The sequence below is a fragment of the Eurytemora carolleeae genome, unplaced genomic scaffold (genome assembly GCF_000591075.1).
Source record: "Eurytemora carolleeae unplaced genomic scaffold, Eaff_2.0 scaffold193, whole genome shotgun sequence".
Lineage (NCBI taxonomy): Eukaryota > Metazoa > Arthropoda > Copepoda > Calanoida > Temoridae > Eurytemora > Eurytemora carolleeae.
In genome coordinates this window covers 201,868-216,704 of record NW_019396638.1, presented here as the reverse complement: position 1 = coordinate 216,704, position 14,837 = coordinate 201,868, and the positions used below count along the sequence as shown (strand labels likewise).

Here is a 14,837-nt window from a genome sequence, read left to right as displayed (position 1 = left end):
TTTACGATTTGAAAATATCTGATAACAATTATAAATAAGTGCATTTTTTTTTAGAATTCATGGATATTTTTTTAAATATTTAATCAAATCAAACACAGGGATCACATCTAGGTTTACATATTGAGGTCCACTACAGCTTACTGTCTTGTCGCCTAAAAATAAAGTGTTGTTGAACTTAGATTTGCAAACAAATTTATACAAACAATTATTTTAAAGAATTAGTAACTATCTAGGTATAACTTCTTATAGCTATTCATTAAATCCAAGTAATTACCCCATTTAAAATACTTTAACGTTAAGAGGTTAATGATGTGACAGCTTAAATAAAATTCTACTTAAATGTCAAAATTTAAAAAAAAATTGCTAACCTTACTTGGCGATACCGATCACGCCACAGGCAGCACGAGCTCCGGCATTTCCTAGACAAATAGAAAACGTAAAAATTACATGAAACAATTCAGCAAATCCATCAATTAACAATTTCCCATCAAAAGTTAATTAAAAAAGATACGACATTTTATTAAAATGAAATAAAAATCTTAAGGAAAACAAGATGATAAGAACACTTTTATTTATTTGCTTACCGGTGCTCTTGCTGAGCTCGTGACCACCCTGACCAAGGTCATCTTCATCAGCATGAATGACCATGGTGCGCCCAATGATTGAGTTCTCACCGCTCAGGCTGATCATAGCGTCACTGATCTCAACCTAGGATCGATAGTTAGTCAAACGATCTCATGATAAATGATCCACGGACCAAATAATCCACTGATAAAATTATCTCTATCAAACGATCTAATCATCAAACGATCTAATCATCAAATGATCAAATCAAATGATCTAATCATCAAATGTTCTAATCATCAAATGATCTAATCATCAAATGATCTAATCATCAAATGATCTAATCATCAAATGATCTAATCATCAAATGATCTAATCATCAAGTGATCTAATCATCAAATGATTTAATCATCAAATGATTTAATCATCAAATGATTTAATAATCAAATGATTAAATCATCAAATGATCTAATCATCAAATGATCTAATCATCAAATGATCCACTGATCAAATGATCCACTGATCAAATTATCTCCTAATCAAATGATATAGTCATCAAATGATCTACTTTACAGAGATAATTTAATCAGTAGTTTTATAGTAATGCAGGAACCAACAGGAACCCTAAATTTTTGGTAACGTTTACAGCGTACTTAATTAATAAACAATATTTAGCCTGTTTGCTTATTTCTCCTAAAAATCTGTACAGTGGGACCATTTCAACTGTGGAATTGGACAACTTCATTTATGCAATCATATGTTTTTGAAGAGCAAGAAGTGTAACCAGTATCTTTAAGGCCTGTGTACGAGTGTACATTTTACAATTAATGTTTCTCATGTTCAATTGACTACTCAATATTAAACCTCGAGTCCTCTTTCAATTGAAAACAATTAATTTTTAAAAGTAAACTTAGTATGCATTTATCTTTGCTAGATATACCTTAGCTACACCTCCCTCTGCAGTAACGTTCCCCAGATCTCCAGCATGACGGGCTCCCTTGGCATCAGTTGGAGCTCCGTGCTCGGAACCATCAACGTTAAAGTGAGGACCAGCAGACATACATCCGTTAGTGTTGTCTCCAAACTAAACAAAATTTCAAGATAAATAAATTGAAATTGAGTAGTAAGTTAACATAATGAAGTCTTCTTTCAAGTTTAAAGATAAAAAGCGGTCGACTAAGCACATTCTTAAAAGACTGAAAATGATAAATGACATAAGCGAACAAGTTTCAACATATTAAATCTTAAAAATGGTAAATATTACACAATCAATTTACTGCGGGAAGCCCCGTCTCTCTAATAGCCATGCTTTTATTTATCGTCTTTGTAGTAATACCATAAACTATGGACGAACAGGAAAAAAAATACCTGATGAACATGGAATCCATGAAGACCATCAGAGAGACCAGTCAACTCTCCGGACAGAGTAACAGGGCCATCTCCCTCCTTTAAATATATAATTTAATGACAAGATTGAAAATACCGAGTTTTTCATCCGTTCACGTTAATAATGCATACTTCCGAGAAATTATTAAGCCCTACACCATATTTATGAAGAAAATTCTACAAAATAATGTTATGCTTTATTTTGAACTGGAAGTTTTAACAGTAGTTGAATCCTTTTTTACAAGGGGGAAAAGCATGAGGGGGTAATTAAAAAACGCACTACGACTTTAAACCAGGAGTAAATCGCTTCTAGTCCAAATGTTTCATTGAATGTACCAAAATCAAATCAAATCTTTTTACAGGGTTACCATCAACAGGCGAGACTTTAAACGATCTGAAACTCAAAATTTAACGGTTGAACTTAACTTAAAATATAGTTAATAATGAATAACTAAATGATTTCTCAAAGAATGAAATACGTTTAAATGCAAACATGTAATGGCTGAAAAAAAATCCTTACAATCGTCTCTGATCCTTTGAAGGTAACCCTGCAAACACATATGACATTTGATAAGAAAAAGAATGTTTACGGAAATTGTTCAATGAATTTGAGCTACTTCACTAAACTACCTACTGCCGATTAAAATTTGAAGCACCGATTCAGTAACAGATTATTCAAATTTAAAAACGGCGGTAGGCAGTTCAAATTGGTTAATTCGACACTGACGGAATATTTATCCTTTAAAAAGGTTGAAACCTGTTCAAAGTGAACGGTTCCGTTGACAACCTCCCCCTTGAGCACACACACTGCCTTAACCATGATTTCTGAAATATATTAAGTTATTATACTTTACCGAGTACGAAACTATGGTAGCACACAGTTACGATACTGCACGTGTTACAAAGATATGATCCTGTATGAGTTACAACAACGGTACAACACGTGTTACAAATACGGTGCTACACTTCACGTGAACTGAATGTAAATTTATAGAATAATATGCAAACAGATACAATTAGGCATCCTTGCGACTTCAACAAAAAAGTTTCGAAATATTTTAATCACAGCCTCCGACATTTAATGAATTGCGATGTGACAAAATTACTATTTAAAATGTGAATTCTTGAATATATGATTTAGAACATGGCAGGTATTTTCTTGAATGGTATCTTTTCCATCAAGATAAAAAATAGGCCGGCCGGCCGATTTTAGGTCTTCTAGATTCTTGAGATACCAGAGCCACATAACGGCATCGAAATATCCGATTTGATCCTCAGGATCGTAGGTTCGGTGCCGACGTCGGTCCCAGCAGGTTTCTCGATCCAGTTCAATGAAGATCTGATAATCACAGAGATCAGCCACCCGGGGATCATTGAGCACTGAAAACATACTTATATTCCAGAGGGAAAAAACCATTAAAGTTATTATTCTTAAAACAATTAGATATCGTTTAAAAGTTAGAAATATATTATAAAAAAATACTATAAATACTAGGATGGTGTAATAGTATTAACATTTACATATTTATTTGTACCTAGAATACCCTCGACAAGAACCAGTTTAATCCCATCAAAGTTCCCTGGAGTGACAAGGGGATGAACAGATCCAGGATCCTAAATTTAAAATATTATTATTATTATCATTATCGGACAACCCAGCATTCGATGAAAAAGATACAAGAATTAGAATTTTTGGGCGGATACCAAAATATCTTAAAAGAATTCATGGGAATTCAAGTTAACATTTTTAGGACTTACTTTCTTCTACAGAAAAAAATGGTTGGAATTTTCTAAAGAAAACCTTACCTGAAACAACTCTTCTTTAGACCAGTAATTCGGAAATAGTTTATGCTGGGTTTTGAAGGAACTCGATTTTTCATCCGACTGATTAAATTGGTTCGTTTTCTCTATAAAACTAAAAAGAATATAATTTTGAAAGATTTTTAAGTAAAATATAAGTGTTTGAAGATGTGACGAGGTGGCTTTTTCGATAGACACTCATATCAGTACCCTTTTAACTTCTGTTTGAGTAAAAATGAGGATTCATTTACTATCGTAAACAATTTCCTTTATTGTCGCTGTAACACGAATCCAAATATTAATTCTAAGATAGGAAAAAAACCATCTCGACAGAATTGGTAATGCCACTGCATAAATATGTGGCCACTTTAAATTAAGTCTACAGTCCCTTAAAGATTAATATCAGTAATATGACATTATGATTATTATAAAATATTATTATTGAAAACAAAACCACTAAAGTCGTCGTCGTATATACCAATACAGTGAAGAGTACTGTCTATTGCAATTTTGATGCTTTTAACAGGATACAGATAAAATGGAAACAAAGAAAAGATGTATTGACAGCTTCTCTTTGAATACGATCGTAAAGTTTGTAAACGTGTATTTTAACTCAAAGAATTCAGAAGCGTAACTAGAAGGTGGGGGCCTTCGGGCCCCCCCCCCCCTGCAGAAAGGAAAGAAAGAATGGCGAATATCAATATTAAGATAAAAAAAAATAATTAATATTTTTGAAATTCTCACTATTTTCTCCTTGCTAGTTTATAGAAAGTCACTAGTCAGTCTACTTTATCTATGTTCTGTCAAAAAAAATCCATTTAAATGAATGACATGTTACTTCTTATAGGCATTACAAAAAATGACATTTAAGGGTAAAGAAAACTGACGACCTAAGAAGACATTGCATAGTATGATAGAAGAATGTCAAGATAAAATAAGGATTCTATCGGCCTGACAGAACTTTTGCAGGCTACAAGAGAAGTAAAGGGGTATAGTCAGGCGCAGATCCAGGGGAGGTCAAGAGTATCTTTTGACCCCCCTTTTCTGGAGACTAACCTAAAAGTAACTTGTTTTCCAGCAGATACTTTAATATGCTTTAACAAAAAGCCAGCATGAACGATGACAGATTTAATGATCTGGCCCCAATGAACATTCGTATACATCTTAAAAACCGTAAAACCCACAAAAATCGTTCTCTAAGGAAGACCCGAGATATATTAATATTTTTAAGGATTTTTACCTTGTTTCGTCAGTAAGATCTGCAACTAGTGAATTCATATCGAATGCAGAGATAAGTTCCCAATTAATGAAACCGGTTTCCGGATCCCTGAGTACAAATACTTGAATACAAAGGTTACAGTATACATTAAATTATAGAAGGTTAAAGTGTACGCAGGGCTTTATGACCAGGGAGACGTGTCCTTTTGATTCTTTCCCAAATGGTGAGGGGGGTGAGGGTTCCCTAGGACAAGGGGAGGGGAAGTGCAGAAGTCCTCAATTGGTAATCTCCACCACCTTATTTGGTAATCAGCAAAAAAAAGGGTAACATATTAAATCGCTTATTGCTAAGAAATAATGCCAATATAGACCTCTGTTAACTGCACACTTTGGTGTACAAAATTCTTAATTAGCTTATTTATTGTTCCTTAGTTTCGAAAATAAATGTACAAATTTGCCACATGAACCGCAAGAAATTAAATTAAGTTTTTGAACCTTTGCGCCGGCGCGCTCCTCAATTAGCAATGAATGAAGCGCTAAAAATAATAAGTGAAATCAATACTTTATTTTCACTAGTGGCCACGATGAGACCGATTTTTTAAAAAAATTTTTCTTCTTTCTATGCATGTAATTAGTTCTGTTGTAGATGTTGAACTCGACTAGGCGAACACAAAAATCTAAGAATTGAAAAGTTTTTTTTTAAATATCGTCTAAATGGAGATTGATAATACTTTAGTCGGTGAGATATTTTTTTAGATAACAGGCAGTCCGACCTCATAGGATTTAAACTCCAACCATGAAATGCAGTCATTAAATTGGCGAATTGGATCTAAGATTCGTAATTTTTCTTAGCGCTTCATGTGGCGTACTTATTTCCGATTTATTTTCTAAAATAAGGGGCAATAAAGAAAGCTTTAACAATATTGTACAGCATAGGGCCATTAACACTTAACAGAGGTCAATATGATCTTATTTCTAAGAAATAAACGGTTTAAAAATAAATTTTTATTTCTGAATACCTAGAGGAACGCGCATGCCGCAAAACACGTTTAGGTGGCGGTGATTACCAATTGAGGACTTACTGCAATTGTAACATCAAGTTATTAAACAGAAGATGTGAAAAAACAAAAAGTACGCCAAATATGATAAATTATACATTTTAGACAAGGCGAATTCAAATGTGCAAAAGTATTAGCAAAATTTACAAACACTAAATATGTATACAAGGAAAACTGAAAATGAGCAAATTCCCTTTAAAGGAATCTCTGCAAAAATCTATGCAAAATTTCTTCGCAAAAATTGTGCAATCAACCTTATTTTGTTCAAAGCTTTCTTAAGAGCTATAATATGTAACCGGAAGTAGGTCTAAATATAGATTTAGTCTGTGAACAGCACCAGATAAACACTTTTAAAGTTGTCTACAAGAAACGTTAGGGGGGGTCCCTTGGATGAAATAGGGTTAATGTCAATAGTTAAGCGATACTAGGAATTTTAGAGGCATCGGATCAGAACTGAGTTGTTTAATTGAAAGAAGTTTTAATAAATTGAGGGGGGGACATAAAAATTGGACATCTTAAATACTTTTCCCAAAAAAAGCATTAGTTTCCCCAAAAATCATTCAATTTCACCAATTGAACGAAAAAAATTATAAAGAAATCCTTGATACCACAAATCCTAAGATTGTCGACCAAAAAATTACTTGATCTGTCTTATGAGATTTCTGTTAACTCGAACTATAAATTCAGCTCCGCAAATTAAACCTGGTTAAGGGTTGCATTTGGGTTCAATTTAGAGTAAAAATGCCTTACTTGTAGTGATGTTTACTCTCAGTTGGCCAGTAATAAACATCTTGATTGAAAACCCTAAAAAACAGAAAAAATAAAATGACTACTGCATGTAGGATTCCCATTGCTTCAAAATTACAAGTTTAGGGCTCAAAAACAATGATTTAACTTGGTCTTCAAGCGTAATTTCAAGAGAACCCTCCAATGATAGCTACTCACGATTCACGATTTTAAAGCTTTGTTTGATCAAGCATGAATTGGATATCAATGTTTACGGTTTTGAGTTATGATTGTTGACAATTGTAATTTCTCTAAAAAAGGGACATGCGCATTTATGCTGCCAGAAAAAATATATTTTTTAACAGAATTAAAATCTTTTAAACCTAGGAAGAAGGGCATTAAATAAGAATAAATAATAGTCTCTTGAAAATTACGCTTACAATTCCTTTTAAAAAGGAATTGTTTTTTTTTTATCTTATAAATTGACATAAAAATCCTAAATAAGTCAATCTTTATTCAAGAAAATTAAGATTTTGTTCACTACCTCGAGTTTGTGAAAATACGCTGAAGGATGTTTCCAATTGTCGTCTTCCCTGTACACGAGGCGCCACTAAGACCGACCACTTAAACATTAAAATAATAAAAGGTCATAAACTTAACCTTTATTTTCTAAAACCGTGCAGTTACATCATACATGGAGCATCCCTCCCTCTTTAAGACTTATTGAAGAGCACAAATAAATACATTTAACATTTCAAAAGAACCTTGAGTAATGAAATTTCTTGCAGTGAAAACAATACTGTAGAGGAAAAAACAATAAGAAAGGCTATTCTAAAGTCAATATATCAATATGATGCATAGAAGTCCATTTGTTAAGTTAATTAACTAGTTTTTTTATTTTTAGCAAAGAATAAAACTGATTGTAAACAAGGACAAGGCTTAATAAGGCTCGGTGGCTGACTAAGCCTCGACTATCAATATTAACCAAGTAAAACTAGTTCTGTGCTGTCCTAATGAGTCACAGTAAGAAATATGAGTTTAAACATACTCATCTCATTTGTAAAAAATCTGCTTTTGTTGCCTGCCACTAAATTTTGATTGTACGGGACTTAACACGTAATATCGAGCGACCTTCAAATTACAGTCCTACTTAAAGCATCTATTAAATTATTTTAAACACTTATAAAATGTTCACCTATCATTTTCATCATGACTTTTTAACTAGTTTCACTTCATCTAGGGCTCGGTCTAAAAATTAAGAAATTGAAACATCAATAAATAATTTTCGCAAAAAAACTAAATCATTATTTAACAGATACAGGGTGTCCCACGAAACATGACATATTTTTCTTTGAAATCAATTTTAGTTTAAAATGACTTCCATATAAAATTTTTATTGATCTTTGGTATCAAACAACTTAACAAATTATGGAAAAAGACATTCTAAACTATTTACCAACTGTCATGTTTCGTGGGACACCCGGTATATTGAAATCATTTAAGCGACATTGATTAAAAGAGGAAAGAAAGACGACTACATAGCATTACTTAAAAGTATGCTTAGTGTACAATATAAATGTACACCTTGTATTTAAGGTTTCATGTACCTTGAAGTACAAGAAAGTACGCTCTTGTGTACAGGAAGAGAAATGTACAGCTCCCCAGTACAGCAGGAACACATAAACCAACCTCGACCGATGGGAAAAATCTACAACAAAAAAACTGTTCTTCACATTTTCATTCAATTTAACAATTATAACTCTAAATAATGTAAAAAATCGGCGCCACGACATCTTCTCTATTTCCATTTGCTCTATGGCCATTTGCTCTAGCTCCATTAGATCTATCAAGTCATTTGCTCTATACGTCATTTGCTCTATACGTCATTTTCTCTATATTCAATCTGCTCTATACCTCATTTGCTCTATGACTAAACACGTCATTTGCTCTATAACCTAAAAATACACTATAAATTAGCTTTTATTGGAGTTCCTGAGCGTAACTTGACTATGAAATACGGGAATTTTTTTGGGGAAAATTCGCAAATTGCAGTTTTAATCAGTTCTTCAAAGTTCATCATGACAGAGAGACTACTCAATAATAAGAGGGGTAAAAAAACCTAATATGTGGTGAAAACTACATTTATTCTACTCTAAAGAAACAGGGTGTCTATCAGTACTGGAGATGTCTTAAATATAGAAGGCAGAATTGTTCTGCCGTGGTTAAAACCTTCATAATAATAAAATAAAATCTCCAGGAAGTTGGCGGAAAAATGAAACTGTAGGATGAATTGTAAAATGTAAAATTGTAAAAATATGTTTATAGAGCAAATGGCGTGCTTACTCATAGAGCAAATGTTGAGTAAGGCAATTAAACCATCACAGTCATAAAAATGTTTATAGAGCAAATGACGTGTTATGTCATAGATCAATTGACGTATAGAGCAGATGACATATAGAGCAAACGTCGTTATCTATGAGCTCTAGAGCAAATGGTTAATAGAGCAAATTGAACTAGAGCAAATGGCCATAGAGCAAATGGAATTAGAGCAGATGTCGTAGCGCCAAAAAATCAGTTTAAAATGAAAAAAGTCAAGACTGAATCCTAATTATGATTTGTCAAAATTCTATTATGCCAAACCAGGTTTTAAAACAATGCAAACGTTGTTTTAATTTTTGAATGATCTGAAAAAAAAAGTTTTCTTTGTCGCCCGTAGACTTCTTATCTTTATGGCCCATTATGTTCAGTTGTTCAATCTATAAAACGTCATTTTGCAATTAAAAATTTCGAATTTAAATACTTATTGCATGATTCTGATAAGTTCAGAGATAGTTTCATGAGAAGCTTTTTCTGATCAAAATTCGTGAACTATTCTTTATCTCTTATGTGAAAATTAATTATATTTAATTGTGGTGTCGCATTTCTGCTTCAGACCCAACAGGGAATTAAAAGATTTAAAGCTAGAATAAAGACAATAAGATGAAGTTCTAATAGTATCGTTGTGAATCAGCAATGCCTCTCTTAATAGTCAACTTGAAGTTTGGTGGTGAGTACGGCTTATCTTGAACAATGGGGGGGGGGTACTTTTTAATCTAAGGATTAATGCTTGACCATCCCGTAATTAAAGATATGCCTGCAGGGCATGACCATTGACCATTGACCACAACGGGATTTTGAACAAGAATTAAAATAAAAGGAGATAAATTTTCATCCCGAGCCGAGATTAACACAGTAGTTTACCTTGAAATAAGTGGAAGATAACTTTCCTCCACAAACGGAACACATATAATCCAAAGAGTGAAGTAAAAAACAAATAAACCTAAAAAAATTTGCTTTCAGTTAAAAACTTTGAAAAGCTTCAAACCAAAATTCTGTTTCATCATAAAAAATATCTACTTTTTGAAAACTTTAATATTTCCACACAAAATAAAATTCGCGGTAAAAAAAAAAAAAAACAAGATCATAGGTTGAAAAAATATCGTGTGCAGTGGGAGAATGATAAAAAATTGTAGATTAAAGTAAAATTATACCTATAATTCCCAAGCTCAGTATTGCAAATTTATCTCGTAGCACTGTTACCATTACTCTCTGAAAAAATATATAATTTCAAAATTAAACAAATTAAAAATTCAATCTTTCAAGATGACCGCTCTTCTAGAATTAACAAAATGTAGTTTGCTCACAACTTCAAAATCTTCGTCGGAGAACAAACTTCCGGTGGATTTATCAACAACTTCCGGTTCTTCTTGTCGTTTCATTTTCCGGGTGTGCTTCAAGATTTTTTCTGAGTTGACCACAGGAGACATGTCTAAAAGTCCTAAAAAATAATACAATTACTATCATTATTTAACGATATGCCGGCATAATTTCAAGTGACGCTTTATTTACCGAGTTCATATCCATTATCCAATTTGCAAAAGCATCCTTTAAACCTTTATTTAAAGTTAAATATGTTCCAGATTAAAGTGAATTTCAGATGTTTGCAGCAGAGACAAAGAGGGAAATTGAGAGAATTCTGCGAAAATGTGGATAATAAAACTGCTCAACTTATCGTATTTTGGGATATGTACCCTTCAAGAAGAAATCTTACTCCGAATTTTGAAAAACATGGCCAAAATGTAGGGTTTAAAAATATAAATATTCGATAAAGTTAACAACACTATTTAATTCCTCCCCCCCCCCCCATTACAGAATAAACCAGTTGCGCTCTTCTAATCAGATGTTGAGCTTACCTATGCTTTTCAATGATTCCAATGTGTGGTCGTCTTCTTTGCTATAATCCTTGTCATTAAACTTAAACGTTCCTTTCTTCTTTTTAGCGTCTTTTTTAGCATCTTTCTTTTTAGCGTCTTTTTTGTCAGTTTTAAGTTTCTTCTGATCCATTGTATCCAGTTCCAGTTCTAGTTCTCGTTTTAATAAACTAATTGACATGTTGTCTGCAAATAGTTCCTGGTTTAGAATAAGAAATATTTAAACAACATTTTACTTTTTTCAATTAGAGCAGAAAAAAATATAGCTCTACACCAATTTATCGAAATAAGCTGTATCACAAAACTAGAGACAAATAGATGGAAAGTTAATGTTAAGTACCCCCCCCCCCCTAAAATAAATAACAAAAGCCTGGAAATCTAAAAACTAATTTAAGAAGGTCTAAAGAGTCAAATTGTGATTAGGACTAGAACAAGGTTATGTATAAGCACGGTGACATTCCCTGTGCCCGGGCTCGCAAAGAGACTATACTCGGTGCGCTCCAATGGTCATTTACTGGTTCTGCTTAAAATTTCTCCCACCAAAAGTTGACTGATTGTTATTTCTACTCAGCTCCTGTATTCAACGCTTTGATGAACTCCTCAAGCTTCTCCTAAAATATAAAGTTAATGAATTACTTATTAACCAACCAAAATATTTTCACACAGTTTGAAAACGCAAATAATTCTACCCAAAAATACAATAAATGATCATAATCCAAAAAACTTTCCTAAAATACAATTAAAAAACAGACATTTTAAGTGCACCTTAAAAAAGATTTTAAACAAAAATAAGTATTGATAACCCCACTGGTTCAAGGGAGGCGAGGATCTAAGTATTTGAACCAAAAACTTTTCTTTTTTGAAAAGTCGAGAACCCTCGAAAAAACCCTTTCCCCGAAATAATTTGCAGTTTAAAAACATTAACAACTTTATACTGAAATGCATTACGCGTTCATACACCCTAACAACTGTCTCCGAAAATCCATAAACCGAACGTTTTCATTACAACAACAGTTTTTAATTCAAAAACTGCTTCCCTAACCCTTAACAACTAAAAACTTTTTACTGAACAACAATAACAATAAATCCCAACTTCCTAATAATCCCAAACAACTTTTCTAAATACAGTTAGGGTTTATTAACCCAAATAAAATAACTTTTTCCTAAAATTAAATTTAATTATAAAATTTGTAGAACTCTCTCCTAAAAATGCGTCAACTAACTAAATAACACTTTTCCCCCATAATATGATTCATTATTCAAAATCACATACAAACTAAGAACAAAATCGCATACAAACTAAGAACAAAATATAAAATTCAAAAATTCAAAAAGTGCACCTTCATAATAATCTTTAGCTAACAGTTTACAACATGAAAATATAACTTTGGTTGAAATTTTACAATTAATTCATTGACACTAAGTAATAAAGAACATATATTATCAAAAACTTTTTATTCAAACTTAAATTAGGGGATTTATTTAAGGTTTTAACAGGGAGAGTTATGTGCACAATCGGAATAATTTTGAAGTCGGTATAATAATATGTGCGAAAAAATTTAATAAAATAAGTTTAAGTAATTAGTAAATTGCAAAGTTAAAAAGATTCATAAAATAATCATGGTCTACAACATCGGGTTGCAAAGATATAGAAATTTTAAAACAAGAGTTTGTTGCAGGAACTCAGTTCCTTTCGACTATTTTGGTTTGTGGGTAATGAAGATTATCCAGAGCATGGGGATACCTCTTCTGCCCAAAGCAGACCCTCTAGGGTGACGCAGACCTCTACCTAGTTCTCCTCCATGACACAACCCTTCCTTGAGCACATTGTAAACTTTATCCGTGACCAGACTTTTCCGTTCTTTCTGGGAAATTTCGTAGTTCCAAAAATCAAGGTTTCTTTTGATCTTGAAAAGCTCATCAATGGATCAACTCGTAAAACAGGAAGCATCAAGGACAGCTATCAGAAGCTTCAAAAATGCTACCAGAAAAATCAGAACTAACTACTGCCAGAAGCATCAGGACTGCAACAAACAGCTTGATGACAACTAGCAGAAGTTTCAAGGCTTCTACCAGACGAATCAGACCGGCTGCTAGAAGGTTCAAGACTGCTACAATGCTTTAGAAATGCTACCACTGCACAAGCTTTAGGAATGTTATCAGAAGCTTCAGGACTGCTACCAATAGCTTCATAACGGCTGCTTTAGTTTCAATATAAACTTGATTAGAGCTTAACTGATTATCAAAATTTCAGGCATTACCTAGGCAGTAAGGCAGTTGGCCTGGGGATTTTAAACTTTGATACACCATGCATTACTATTATTTAGGAAAATAATATAAATCTGAGGACCCTAATATTTACTTCTCAAAATTTAATTTTTTTACTCTACAGAGGTTCATCACCATCACCGAAAATAAGTCATAGAAAGACGAAATGTGAATAAACTTGTCTCTTTAAAGTTTTAGAAATATACATTTTGAGCAACATTGCTTCTTCAGTGCTTAGGATCCGGATCCTCCGCAAGATTTTAGATTTCTGAATCCGGATCCGGGTCCGCAAAAATATGCGTATCCACAGATCCGGATCCAAGGGGCAAAATATTAACCAAAAACGGCCAATAAAAAATTTTACACTCAAAACCCAAATCTGAACTATTGAAAAAAGATTAAAAAAAATTTCCCGATTTCCGAATATCAAGTCTAAGCAACAAAATCTGCTTTGTTACTAAAATTCAGTAAATTAAAAACAAAATAACCTGGATCCGGATCTGGATCCGGATTTGGATCCGTAACAATTTTTTCCAGTGCGGATCCAGGATCAGGATCCGAATCCGCATCAAAATTAAATAGATCCTAAGCACTGGCTTCTATACATGACAACTCTTTTGATGTCAAATTTGGAGCTGTAAGTCATTGAATGAAGTAAACCTTAGTTTTATTATAATTACGCACATCAAATGTATTATTATGAAAATGCACTTAATTCTACATCTCTCTATCAAAATAAAGGTTTTAAAGTCTCACGGAAAAAATTATTTATTTTGCAATAACAAAGTAAATAAACAATAAATAAGAAAGAAAATATAGAGTAACATAATTTTTTTTAATTTGAGAAGATTTCGAATATCAATAATGCCTCAAAAATAATTTTTGATCCGTTTCCGTGTTGAGTCGATTCCGTGTTGAGGCGTTTCCATGTCACCACTTGAAATTATGTCCGCAGTCCCTTTTAAGGGACTGAAAAGGAAAAATGAAAGGGGTATAGAGGCTGAAACCTGAGAATCTCATGAGTTGATTTAGACATATAAGACATCTAATGTTCCTGTCTCGAGAAATTGACATAAAACTGTGTTCAAATTATACAAAAACGTTTATATGTAAGATATACGTCTTTATCACGTGACCATGACTCCCTCCAATAGCAGTGCAGTATACTGGTCACGTGATACAGACGAAGACATGTGACAATAATACTGCACTGTTATTGGTTGGAGTTCTGGTGACATGTTCCGGACGCATAAATAATATTATCTATTATATCTATTAACCATGAAAATGATTAAATTCAAATAAATTAGGAGCAAACTTGTGTTTCTCAGGCTCCTCTGGGATATCGTTGTTTTCAGATTGGTTTCGTATTTGTTGAATATGATCTGTTTAATACTACAAATCTTAAAAACGTTTTGGTATAATTTTGACACAGTTTAATGTCAATTTCTCGAGACAGGAACATCAGATAGATGTCTTATATGTCTCAATCAACTCCTGAAAATCTCGGATTTCATCCTATACCCCTTTCATTTTTCCTTTACAGTCCCTTTAATTTAAGTGAGAT

At 32.9% G+C, this 14,837-nt stretch overlaps 2 protein-coding genes across 3 annotated transcripts; both read right to left on the bottom strand.

The window, feature by feature from the left end:
* Positions 1–74: 74 nt before the first annotated feature.
* On the bottom strand, positions 75–2,780 carry LOC111706714 (superoxide dismutase [Cu-Zn]). Its single transcript, XM_023479638.1, has 6 exons — positions 2,708–2,780; positions 1,933–2,010; positions 1,505–1,648; positions 585–708; positions 369–419; positions 75–152 (listed from the first exon to the last, which is right to left on the bottom strand). The coding sequence occupies exons 1-5, from the start codon at positions 2,768–2,770 to the stop codon at positions 370–372; spliced, it is 459 nt and encodes a 152-aa protein (XP_023335406.1). The 5' UTR covers positions 2,771–2,780; the 3' UTR covers positions 75–152; position 369.
* On the bottom strand, positions 2,773–11,638 carry LOC111706712 (nicotinamide riboside kinase 1). Of its 2 annotated transcripts, XM_023479636.1 has the most exons (11): positions 10,985–11,638; positions 10,283–10,569; positions 9,993–10,071; positions 8,360–8,460; positions 7,948–8,000; positions 7,297–7,375; positions 6,777–6,830; positions 4,991–5,077; positions 3,757–3,865; positions 3,486–3,564; positions 2,773–3,330 (listed from the first exon to the last, which is right to left on the bottom strand). In XM_023479636.1, exons 5-11 carry the CDS (start codon positions 7,961–7,963, stop codon positions 3,056–3,058), a joined length of 699 nt encoding a protein of 232 aa, XP_023335404.1. In that variant the 5' UTR covers positions 7,964–8,000; positions 8,360–8,460; positions 9,993–10,071; positions 10,283–10,569; positions 10,985–11,638; the 3' UTR covers positions 2,773–3,055. The 2 variants fall into 2 exon arrangements, with proteins under 2 accessions (XP_023335404.1, XP_023335405.1); XM_023479637.1 differs by lacking the exon at positions 9,993–10,071.
* Positions 11,639–14,837: the final 3,199 nt, after the last annotated feature.

Bases quoted from the DNA above. Each gene is read 5' to 3' on its own strand.
- LOC111706714 (XM_023479638.1), bottom strand. From the start codon at position 2,770: ATGGTTAAGGCAGTGTGTGTGCTCAAGGGGGAGGTTGTCAACGGAACC. The intron at 2,011-2,707 runs GTTTCAACCTTT...ATATATTTAAAG, and splicing joins GAACCGTTCACTTTGAACAG to GAGGGAGATGGCCCTGTTAC. The intron at 1,649-1,932 runs GTATTTTTTTTC...AATTTTGTTTAG, and splicing joins ATGGATTCCATGTTCATCAG to TTTGGAGACAACACTAACGG.
- LOC111706712 (XM_023479636.1), bottom strand. The intron at 3,866-4,990 runs GTAAAAATCCTT...TATTCTTTTTAG, and splicing joins GATCTTACTGACGAAACAAG to TTTTATAGAGAAAACGAACC. The intron at 3,565-3,756 runs GTAAGGTTTTCT...TTTTAAATTTAG, and splicing joins CTAAAGAAGAGTTGTTTCAG to GATCCTGGATCTGTTCATCC.